The sequence below is a fragment of the Rhodnius prolixus genome, unplaced genomic scaffold (assembly GCF_049639745.1).
Source record: "Rhodnius prolixus isolate KJV_2025 unplaced genomic scaffold, Rpr scaffold_16, whole genome shotgun sequence".
Taxonomy (NCBI): Eukaryota; Metazoa; Arthropoda; class Insecta; order Hemiptera; family Reduviidae; genus Rhodnius; species Rhodnius prolixus.
In genome coordinates this window covers 1,692,635-1,705,327 of record NW_027411616.1, presented here as the reverse complement: position 1 = coordinate 1,705,327, position 12,693 = coordinate 1,692,635, and the positions used below count along the sequence as shown (strand labels likewise).

The window sequence follows — 12,693 nt, the reverse complement described above, 5'->3', positions numbered from 1 at the left end:
TCATACCAGAAATACTTGTTTTGAGGTCCCGTGGGTGAGAAAATATGCTTATTTTAAAACTCCTGTCGGTTTATAAAAATTGTAAAAATTAAAAATTTATTTTTTATTTTTGCGGTTACCAGTAGAACTATACAGAGGTTTTGCTCAAAAATGTCACCTGGGGAAGTGCTCCTTGACAAACATTTTCCCACCTACTAATTCTCTTCAAAAAAGCTATAGTTATTTTCATATTCCAGTATACAGGCAGTTCAAACATTTTAGTAGATTCTGTTGGGGTTATTTATTTATTATACATTTATCTGTTGAGTTATGTTGTTTTTGATTGCACATTAACAATCCTTTATGAAGAAAGGTTAGTGATTTTACTTCTAGAACCTTTTCAAAATACTAAATTTTCAACACCAGGCCAGGTCTAATAATTTTTTGGACCAACTTTGAAACGTAATATATTTCCATCTCAGCCATGTTTCTGTCTTCAAATGACAAGCCTTAGAATAGCACACATTAGGTTTCAATGTTACATACAGCGGGCCCCAGAATCACGCCGGGTTTCAAAATTATTTACATGGGACCTTAGAATCACTAACGGTGGACCACGTAAGTTAACAAAGCGAGCGTCAAAATTACTCTCGCGACGCAAATGCTATTCTCACAACAGCTTAAGAAAAAAAATAAAATAAAATAATGTATGGCAAAAATTTTGTTAGAAGAATATTAGTTATTTTTCTTAATTATGAAGTAAGACTTCCCTGAACTTTTTTTGGCTATTTTAACATTAAAATAAATTCCTTTGAACTTCTCACTTTTTTTTTCTGATTTCATTGGTTGTGATAGGCGTGTAGGGATGACTAGAGCGTGTCGGTGCTCTCTGAAATAATTTTTTATTGTATAAACATTCATTTCTGTAAGAAATAGTAAATTATAGTTTTAAAATTAGCAGCATGAGACAGTCGTATGAAGGTTTCACTACAGGTTTTTATTTGTATTTTTTTATACTTATTGAATATCTAGAATCTTCTCTATTTCTAACTACATTAGGGTTATCCCAGGTGTATAGCAAGTGAATCAGTATAGTTTATTTTAATGTATAGTAAGTATTAATTTCTCAACTTCGATATTAGCAGCATTTTCCCCTGAGTTTTCTCAAGAATTTAGAATTTTAAACACAAACAATTCATAAATTCAAACCAAATGAAGAATAAACTTTGTAGTGACAAAAAAAAAATTAAATTTATGTTTTTTAAAAAAAGAATAATTTGGCAGTTTTTGAATTGAATTATATTTGGACATCCCTGGTTGTTGAAAGACCAATCAAGCGAAGCATTTACCTTAATATAATAATCTACTACTATTACTAATGTACTATATAATTCTGTGATAATTTTTAGTTTGTTTTATATATATACAATTATATATATTTTATATAAATATATATATATATTTATTTATTTATTTATTTATCTATCAATGGAAAGTTCTTTAAATAAAAGTTGTATTTTTGGGAAGTAGAGTAGTTTGTGAGAAACATCAGTGTTCTAGATAGATGCCAAAATAGTTAATAGTGTTATTGTTTTTAAATTTATACATATTTAATTTGTCACGGCATTGTCAAAGTTCCTTAAGCCAGAATTATCTGTTATAAAGAGAGTCATTTTCTTTTTGAACTATTTCTTTTTTGTTTTATTTTGAATTTGTTGGATACAGATTTTGAATGAAAAATCTTTTTTTCATGCCACAGCACTGCTACTCGCGTTAGAAGTGACGAGTCACTTCTTGAGGATTATCAGAGCACTCACAGGATTCTCAATCTAACAGTACAAACAAACTAGAGAATTGATGAGTGGTAGAAATTTGTGTGAATGTGATCGAAATATCTCAATAAGAAAAATTGGCAGAACCTTGAAAGTGGATAAACAGTTTCGGTTTTCTGTTTGCTTAAAGGCAACGTTGAGCTTCCTTATATATAGTTACTATATAAAATTAAGAAGTACTTAAAATAATTTATAGGATTCTGCGATTGTCTCTTTAACTGGCCCTTAGTATTAATTATTATATTTGTTCCACAATAGACCCTCTTTGTCGCGATGATGTACCTTCTTGGCCTACGCGTGTAGAATCTCACGTACAGTGCAGTAGAGCGCAGTCTCGCTAAATACTCCCTCCTCATCGGTATTCTCACGTTAAATACTACTGGATCTCTAAGATTCCTGAAAGATGGAGTTGGTTTTATTTCGACCAAATTTTCGCTATTCAATCATAAATACCTGTTACTAATGTTCCAAAAGATTGTTTTGGTGGTTTTAACATTTTTTTAAAAATCACTTTTAATGTAAGTAGCACATTATGTAATACTTCTTGTTCAATATTCATTCTTTATTACCGTAATTGTTGAAGTTAAACTATTTATTAATTCCTACATAAGCTACACTAATTAAGAATAAGAATCAATTATTATTTAGTAAACAAAGAAACAAAACATTAAAATTACTTTTTCAGAGTTTAAAACTTTAGAAACGAATTGGCCATAAGCTGTAGCACCTTGTAAGGCAGGATGTAGACTATTGACATCCGAGTTACTATTAATAATGATATACAATGATTATATATTAAATAACAATATAGTCATTTTCTATACTTAACAATACAAAAACTGTAATGAAAGCCAATAGTAAAGTACTCCAATCAAACGTTGGTTTTGGATTTCGAAATCCTTTTCAGCTTCTTTTATACCGGCAAATGTTTGGTTTAAGCATAAAAAAAAATTATATATGATCTAAAAAGAATAGTATTAGGTTTTTAAAAAAGTACACGTATTATCCACAAAAATCATTACTGTTGCATAAAATAAAAATCAGAATGCTCTAGTCACACTAAAAGGTTTTCATGGTGTAAAGAGAGAAAAAAAGTAAGGGCACAGATATTTGTACGTACAGTGACTCCCATTAATATTGGGACACCTATTACAAAATGATTTAAAGGAAAATGAAAACAACATACAAAAGTTTGGAATTTTTTTGTTTTTAAATTACATTAGCAACATCTGTACAAATTATATATAAGTATAAATCGATGAAATTCCAAACTGTTAGGTAGCACTTTTTGAAAAAGTGTGAAATAAGGCTCTCAAAAATATTGGGACACCAGAAGTTCTAGAGTTTAAATGTTCAATATTTAAAATCTCCTACTATTTAATATTTGGTTGGTAATAATTTAATTTCACTCATAAACAAATTTCACTCTTTTTGACTTACAATAGCCCTCAAACGATCAGGCATAGGTGAAACAAGTTTTTGGTTAATTCAGGTGGTGTTTTTTTCCCATTCTTCCAGGAAACATCGTTTTAATTCATTTTTGTTAGATATTACTCGTTTACTTAAAGCACTAGCTAAATATTGCCATAAATCTTCAATGGGATTAAGACCTGGAGACTGCGGAGAGGTTTGGAATACTTTTGGGCAATTATATAACAGTCACTGGCGTATCACCCAAGCCGTAGATTTGGGGTCGTTCTCTTGGTAGAATTTAAAAGACCCTAAAATACCCAATTTTTGGGCATTTTTTTTCAAATTATTTTTTAATATATTACTATAAACCATTTTGTCCATCACTCCATCAACAAACATTAATTCTCCAAATCCTGATGCGGAAATCTAGCCCCAAACCATAACTGACCCACCTCCACCCGGTGGTGCAGCTTTAAAACCCTTTAAAGTTGGCTGTAAATTCTTCTTTTCGAGTTCAGCATTCGCTTTCCTCCAGACCATATCCCTTCCATCTGACTGAAAAACATTAAATTTTGATTCATCGCTAGAGTATATCATTCCAAAATTCACTATTTTCATTAAAATATTTTTCGGCAAATTTCACTCTCTTAGCACGATTTATCTTACTGACAAAAGGATTCTTCCAGGCTATTCTACCATGATAGTCGAGTTTTCTTAGCACTCTGCGAACAGTTTCTGCTCCTTTTTTGCTCTCTGAACATGTCAAAAATTTCACATAGAAGTTTTGGAGCACTAAGTCGGTGATCTTTTTTAATTCTTTTAATATATAACGCTGCTCTCTCTCAGAGAGCAGTCGAGGACGGCCTTTTTGTGGGATTGAAACAATTCTTTTTCTTTTTGGTAACGCTGAATGATGTTCCACACAGTAGATGTTTTAGGTCCGATCAGTTTTTCTGTCTCTCTAACACTTTTTATTGTCTTTGTGCAAAGAAATTACAATTTTTCTTTGTTCAATCGTTGTATTTGTATTTTTGCGCGACATGTTATACTTGGCTTGATTTATATAAACTAATTTAATTATTAATTTCATATTGAATATACGTATGCTTAAGGTATATATTTACAAATTGTATAAATATTCGGGCAAAACCTTGGACAAACTATTAATTATAATAGTGTCCCAATATTTATGAGAGGTAGAATTTGCACTTATTATTATATATATTTTTTTTAATCTACCAAACATTTTTATGTACTTATTTAAATAGTTTTTATTTAATTAATAGTAATTATAAAATGAAATGAATTTATAAAAATTTGAATAAATGGGTGCCACTTTTAATTTTCGTCAATTTTGAACTTCTGCATGTACTGTCCCAATATTAATGGGAGTCACTGTATAAGGCCCTTGAATGTACGAATACACTTAGTTTCTTGTTCTCTCCCAGGAGAGAAACCTTAGCGATTTTTTCTAACGTTAGGATTTGTGATAGCGCCTGTAGACTTTGTGGAAATATGGAGAATACTCCAATACATTTCCTGACCGACTGTTCCTGTAATTTAAGGAAGAATCAGTTGTTGGAGGAGGTTGCATCCTTCTCACCTTTACTGATACAATAGAATGACACTGAAGAAGACTAAACAGAATGTTTGAAAAATCTATAATGAAACAATGATCTTTCGTTCAGGACAATCCAACAATACTAAATTCAAAAAAAGAACAATAAAGGGAAAAGTTATCAATTTCTTGTATCAATATCTCCTCAATGAATGAAATAAGTAATAAGTAAGAATTAATTATTCTTCGCAAAAAAATTAAAGTATCACATTGTTAGATATTGGTCCATTTATATATTTATTTATAAAAATATATATTTTTTGCTAGCATTGTAAATATGAGACAAAACAAAAATTGGAATTAAAGGAAAAATGCTTTCTTTATTGATAATGTAAGTATAAATTAAAATGATCATAATCTAGCACAGAAGTAAAATTCGCTGTTATTAACTTCAAAATTAATGTAATATTTACGCATTTAATGAGAAAAGTTTCATTTTTATTTTTTTCTAAATTAGCGAAGAGAAAAGAAATGTTACCGTTACGCAATTAAAAGTGAATAATATATTGTAATAAATTTTAGTTCTAATTGTGATTCGTGAAATATATATGTAATAAAATATTTGTTTTAGTTTCTTGTGTTCACCTTTTACATTTCCTTAATAGGTTGGACGTATTACATCGTGTAAAACTATCAATTTCGAGGACCGGGCGCTGTACGTACTTTGAGAGAGTAAGCATGTATGTGAGGCACGCTCTAAAATCTATGTTTAATAACATTGTTACAGGAGACCAAACAATGTATAGATTCTTGATTAAGCACCTCATCAGGTAAGCTCTCTCCTACTTCTGAGATACAGACGAACGTGGTATCGTATCTCCGTGCTAATGGCCTTAGAACTTGAAGTAGCCCTAACGCATCTGTAACAAGAAACGAGCGTTGATAGATTTTAAAGTCCAGGAAACTTCTTTATTTGAGGAAACGGTCATTTTTGTAAAATATAAAAGACTACCAACTCTTAAAGTAGTCGAATTTCTCTAATGTTAACACCCGTCTATGAATAATTAAAAATTAGGAGATAGTAATCCAATCCGATAATCAGGCTGACATTTAAGCGTTGAGTTCGTATGTTATCTCACAAATGGTTTGGAAAACAAAGACCCTATTTTTGGATGCCAGGACAGGCACTGAGCTGTTCGTTTTTATTTTATTTTTTTGGATGGTGGCAAGTCAGCCCTGAACTTCTCCCTTTTAGGTTTCGGTCTTACCCTACTGAAGGTAAGTGACAGCATAAGAAAGTGGGGAAAGCCACAGCTTCTAGAGTGTGTGAAAAGCTAACATCTATCTGGAAGGCTATTGTAACCGTAACAGATTTCAGACTTGTCTTTTTGAACAAAATTAGGCTATATACGCTGTCAGGTATAGCTGGGGCTTTATCGACTCGATACACACCTAAAGGGGGTGGTCCTGGAGCGTGGAAGTAACTGCAGATTCTGTGCTGAGATAGAGAAGACACCTTCCGACGAACTGCCGCAGTCTGTTATAGATTTTGATACCAAACAGGTGTTAAAGGATTTTATATTCTCTGTAGAACCCTTCCAGTGAGCGATCTCCTCCGGCACCAGTTGTGGGAACAGTAGATCTGCAAAGGTAGTAACTATCCTTCCCTGTAGGTTGCAGAAGGAGGTTCTACAGCTACTCCTTAATCAATTCAAACCTGTTCTTCGCTTAGTTAAGTGTGACAGACAACTCCGAAAGTCATTAATCATTTAATAATAGCTGCTTAGGTTCAAGATGGAACAGGAAGTTGCATTATCGTAAATGCTCGTGCAGTTTCGACTTGTTTCGTTGCTCTTTTCTGCACTTTGTTTTGTTTGGAGTGTCGACTGTAGGAACAAACGATAGTGCTTGACTGGTGATGGTGGGGCAGATTTTAATGCAGTGTAACTGAATACCATCCCGCCAGTCAACAGTAGCTTGTCGCTGCTAACTCGAGAGGGGCGTGAAATGTAGAAGCAGCCATGAGTAGACGTACGCGGCTTGATCTGTTAGTCTATTTTTTGATTGCAATGCCAGGTATTTTAATTTTGAACAAATTTGAGTACCTACATACTATCACTTCCTATTACTTAAGAAGTGAAGAGAAGTATCAATGTTCAAGTTTTTAACCAGCATGAATAGTTTTGAAGTCCCCTAATAATAAAAAAAAAGTAATTATTTCTAGGACACGGAATGTTTGTATGTAATTGTGGAGAAAAAAAAAGAAGTAATCGCAGAAAGCTTAATCTTGCATTCGCTTTAATAGCAACGACTGGATTGAGCCGATATTAAAGTATTGGTCAAAATCCATCAACTGTAACTTTATTGAGAGCATTTTTCCACATTTATTTCTGAAATTGGATCTAACAATTTTTTTTTAAATTTCGAATAATGGTTCACATACACAAGACTATGCTTCTGTTGAAAGGTTCAACCAGTAAGAAATTAGTTTGTGTATTTCATACATTTTTTAACTAACGATAGTAATAAGTGAAAATAGTAATAATAATATTTAGTAATAACCATTTCTCCAAGGTGTATACTAATAAGTACCTATGCTAATATACTAGATTGAAAACTAGGTGGTCAAACTGGCTGCCATAGATTTTCTTTTACTAGGAGTCTCAGCAGCTCAATAAGTTCAAGCATGGATAATTTAATCTGTAACGAGAGAACACTCCGCCGCTAGTGCACAGAGAAGTCATCACCTTAGATGTCGCAAACTAAATTAAAGACCAAAATAAAATCGCTTTAATTAATTTATTATCCTCTATTCTCCCATAATTTTTGTACTCTTTTACGACCTGTAAGAAAGAGGGAGTATTATATTTGTTTCATTTTCTCGCATCCAATTCAACGATTTTTGTTGTTTACACACATCGACTTTCTACTTAATAAATCAGATCAATCATTTCAATAGAAAGGAGTAACTCACAAAGTGAGATTAGCTTCCTGAATAATTATGTTAGCGATCACAGGTTCGTATATTTTCAAATAATACATGCCAATAAATTACTAACGCTACAAACTAAAGCACTGTCTACATTATGTCAGTTAACACCACAAAAACTCTCTCAGAACGAAGAAAACGTAACACAAAAAAAGTTGGCTTGCAGTTAGTTATAAAATACATAGAATGCCTTCAAATCTCGCTAAATGTTGAATTTGAAGGGACCAGCTGTACTAAGTTGCTCTGTTCTGAAGAAAATGTTTAGGTCAGAACAAATCAGTAAGATACTAAACTTTGAACCAAGGTATGAATCGATACTTTTAACGAATTTTTACACATGAAGTTTTAAATACATCTGATGAGTTGTCATCTAGGGAATGACACTTATTTTAATGACTCGCTTAAATTAAATGTTTTTCAACTAGGAAGACACTTTATCGTTCAAAATAATTTAAATCAATTAACTCCAGCAACCTGGTCGAAGTTATATTTCTGACACAACTGAACTTCGGTACTCTCACTCCTGATTCGAGCTGATAACAACTTCTCCCTTCCGGGAATTCCTTCTTATTTTCCTCGAAGTTCTTCGAGGAGTAAAGTAATAGTAAAATACACCCACCAATACTTACAGCTCGCAATCTCAGACTCGACTTTTCACTACTCTAGCCAACACTCGACTCTCTTTTCTTCACTATCATTCTGTATTCATACTCAGTTGTTTCTTTACTTCACAAAAAAAAAACCTAATTTAACATCCCGTTAAATTTAAATTAAACGATAATTTAAAATTCTTTCAAAATAAGTAGAAACAAAAATACATTAAACAAACTTTTTTTGAATTTATAATCTTTTACTAAATAAAATGAAATATTTCTGTCCCTCAGGTAGCCTTTAGTTAGAACAGTCTGAAACCCATTAACGAACTCTAGTCGCCATTTTTCTGAATCTCAAAAATCAATTCAATATTAGTAGCATTAGCAATGCCTTTTGTCTTAACTTCTGGTAAATTTCGGTGCATATCTCGCTGTTTGTTTCTCAGGTATACAAACATGAATAGGATATGGCCCTAGCCATGGTTTTTATAGGACTTTCCATCCTGTGTCAGAACGTTCCTGAATTTGTATGTACTTTTCATTACATGTCAAGATTCAATCTAAAATGATCAACGTACTCCAAACGTAACGTATTTAGCCGACTGCCCATTATTAAGCACTCACTTGTTTTTCACCTTTCTTGTGGGCTTTTAATTGTCCGCAACAGCGTTCACTCAGTAGCATAATGTTTTAAGTAAGTGATCGGGTTAATTTTATTTTTACTGGCATAAGTATTAGTTTCACTTTCAGGTGAAATTTGTGCATCCTGCTATTATTTTACCAAGGGAGAAGACCCAATAACATTATCGAAATTACCCAAAATGTAGCTCAATGTACAATTTAATTCTTTTTACCGGGTCCTTGAGGCCTATTTATTGGTTAGTAGCCGGGACACAGTTCTAATATTTTTCGATGTGGACTCATTAAAAAAAACATTTGTTGAAATCGATTAGCTAAATCACTTTAGTTACATAAAGAGCTATAAATTTGGTTGAAAAACTTTTGCCAGAGAAATTTATTTTAGAGCAGTTCTAGGGGAGCGATTAAGGAGAACTTTTCTCTAAAAAGTATTACACCTAGAAATTGTTGGAGAAAATTAAATTTGTAACAAAAATTTATTGAAAATTTGAAGTTTGAAAAAAAACCTTGTGAATTGTAGTGAACAAGATTTGCGAGTGTGCACACCAGATTATTTATTTTAATTGTAGATTAGAGTGAGGAGTTAGTTGTTACCATTTTTTACATTATTTGCATTAAGAAAACAATATAAGAATAACCTGTCATTCTAATGCAGGCCTTACTTAGAAGTAACGGGCCACCAGTACTTGGTTCGTATGGCACCTTGAAGTGATGGAAAGAAGTTACTACACGTTGCAAAAGTATTGCTAAGCGCTGAAATCAATTAGCATAAATTACATTTCCGACTTGACATGATTGCCTGATGTCATTGACTCGCGTACCAACATTTCTTCATTCGCTTCATGTAAATTTAAATTTTATTTTAATTGTTGCATATGCACGATTGAGAAAAATTCGAATCTTTTAATATAAGTTCTAAATTCTAACTAGCGCTTAACGCATTTGCAGCCAGTATTTCTGTTTCTTAGGGAAACATGTTCCTGTTAAAACCTAGCCCGTCTTTTTTTTTTATATAATTATTGCACTTCATCATCTCAGGTCATTGGCGCCAGAAGCATTTTCCAGTATATCGGGATTGTGTTCGTAAATAATACCGTTCAGTAAGCTTAAGTTTCTAAAAAGAGAAAATCCTAGAACGGCCAGCTCGTCTCGAACCCGAGAATTCCGTCCTAGACGCCCAATAACCAATGGTGTTCCTTAAGTGTGATTGTGTTAGTGAAATGTTGTGTATGAAGATGGCAAATGCGCTGCCACAGAACAGTAAAGGGCATAATAACCACTAGGTTCATTGCCTTAAATTTTTTTTTTTTAATTGCCTTAATGAACGGCTAATCCTTCCTCTACTTTCTCTTACTGCATTTCAATTAATTGACACATTCTTTACCAAATGTTCCTGAATTAAATTTTTCCTGAAATAGGTAAAGTGCACTTTGGTCTCTCGTCAAAACGAATATATCAATATTAATATTAATTTGAACTCTTTTTTCTTTTTAAATATATCAATTCTAAAGTACAAGGAAATTCAATTATGTTTGTAAATTATGGTAAGAAAAAGTCATGTCAGTGTTCATACAAGATTCTTTTCATGAGAAAGTATAGTGAAACTATGGAATATTGGCGAAAACTATTCCAAAAACGATCTTAAATTAATAAAAAATATTTTGAAAATTGAGAATATTTTTTTTAAATAATTTGTTAGCATTTTTTCTCAATATCTACTTAAGATTAATATTTATAAAATAACCAAACATGTTATTAAAATATGAGAACATAATAAAAGATACAGAAAAATAAGTGAAAGGTATTCAAACACCATTGTTATAGTACGCTTTGATCAGCCATGAATCCTTTTCATTGGACGGGGCGTGATTATCCTAGAGGTGGGCATGACCCGCCCACATTCTGCAACACACTACATTGTGATTGACCAATACTTCAAACATAATTATTTCAATAAATAATAATTTCAATAAGTAATTTTTTTTTTTTTTTTAACATTTCTCTCATAGGTATTTCACAAACTTTTGAATTAAGCAAGTAAAAAAAAATCGTTTACAGAAACCAAAAACTTGAGAATTTTTATTTTTAATCGTGAAATTAAAACTGTCCGGTAGGACAGTTGTATAAGGGTTGATCGTCAAAAACTGCACGAAAAAGCGTAACTTTGAAAAACACCCCACTTTGACAATTTTTGCTCTTTTACTATAAAATATGAAATTCTCAAATTTTCTTTAAAATATGGGGCAAATCCTCCTTTGTAACTGTAACTTTTTTGCAACAACCTAGATCTAATAGATTTTGAGAAAAAAGTTGCCGAAAATGAGCAAAAACGGCATTTTCAAAAAATGTTCTTGTTCTTCTTGTTGTTGTTACCTTTATTGTAAACAACGTAGCGCCTAAACGCGCGAACCGATTTTTATGAATGAGGTGTCATTCGATTCGTAATTTTATGTAGATGTGCTTTTTAGGGGTCACGACGCTGTAAATCGATTAGGAGAGGAGTTAGGCCCAACTTTGTGAGGCCCCCTCCAAAATTATTATTACTAATAACTCTGTAAATCTTAGCCCGATTTTCATAAAATTTGGCAGGATGGAAGGTTTAGGGCTCCCCTAAGTACCATTAAAGCGACGTTCTGCTCTTACACCTATTAAGGCTCATTTAAAATTTTCGTTTTGTGAACCAATTTTCTTGAATAAATTGTTATTTGGTTTAAAAAGTGATGTAGATTTGCATTTTTATAGGTCTCTTTGCTGCGTATGTTCAGTAGAGGAGTTTGCCCCACGCAGGTCAGGCTCTCTCTAAAACTATTTTTTTTTTTTGGCGCATCAACAGCTGAGGTTATTAGCGCCTTAAAACTATTATTACTAATATTTTTACAACATTTAGTCCGATTTCGCTAATATTTAGCACGAAGAAGCGGTTAAAGCTTCCCTACGAGACATTAAAGTGCTATCATGCTCTTACACTTACTAAGAGGAAGTTCTGCAATCGTTCAAATTATCGACGAACGAACTGATTTAAATGAATGAATTGTCTTTTAATTTGAAGTTCTAGATACGGTAGATTCGGCTTTTTGGGGTCTCGATGGAATATACTTAAGAGGAGAGTTTTCCCCAAGTAAATAAAGCCTCCTTTTAATCGGTTATTAATAATAACTCTGTAAATCTTCGCCCGTCCTTGATCAAATTAGGCAAGAAGAAGAATTTAAAATGCGTGACATTTAAGTGTCATCCTGCTCTTACACTTGCTAAGGGGAAGTATTTACAACCATGCCGTATTTGCACTTTAAATTCTCTTTGCTCGTTTGCGGAGAAGAACTGTAATTGCAAATCATTCTTTTTTCCCTCTTTCTTAGAAGTTATTGTGAGCACAGCTTGTTTTTTCTTACATCCCTTAAGAGGAAGTAGTGTTATCAAAATTTATCTTTTTTCTTTTATTGGTAGGTACTGTACCGTTCCACATAACTTACGTTAGTTTTTTTCATCCTAGATCTTCCACCTAATTATTTCCGATAGCCGTAAATTTAAAAACTCATTGGATGTATAAATTTGTTCCAAGCAAGGAACAAAAAGAAAAATATATCCAGAAGGTACAAAAATCTCCTTAACAAAAAGTTACAGTTTAAAAAGTTAAGTATTAGGGTTGATTAAACGCCAAAAGGTACACAAATCTGCGAGTACCCAACATTC

The 12,693-nt window shown here is 32.4% G+C and overlaps 1 protein-coding gene across 1 annotated transcript in view; it reads left to right on the top strand.

Moving 5' to 3' along the window:
* The first annotated feature begins 6,698 nt into the window (after nucleotides 1-6,698).
* The window catches only part of LOC141457406 (phospholipid phosphatase 1-like), a 30,141-nt gene continuing 24,146 nt past the window's right edge, over nucleotides 6,699-12,693 (top strand). Inside the window, exon 1 of the mRNA XM_074134340.1 lies at nucleotides 6,699-6,858. Coding sequence (XP_073990441.1) covers nucleotides 6,804-6,858 — 55 coding nt within the window. The 5' untranslated portion in view covers nucleotides 6,699-6,803. The remainder of the gene's footprint in view (nucleotides 6,859-12,693) is intronic.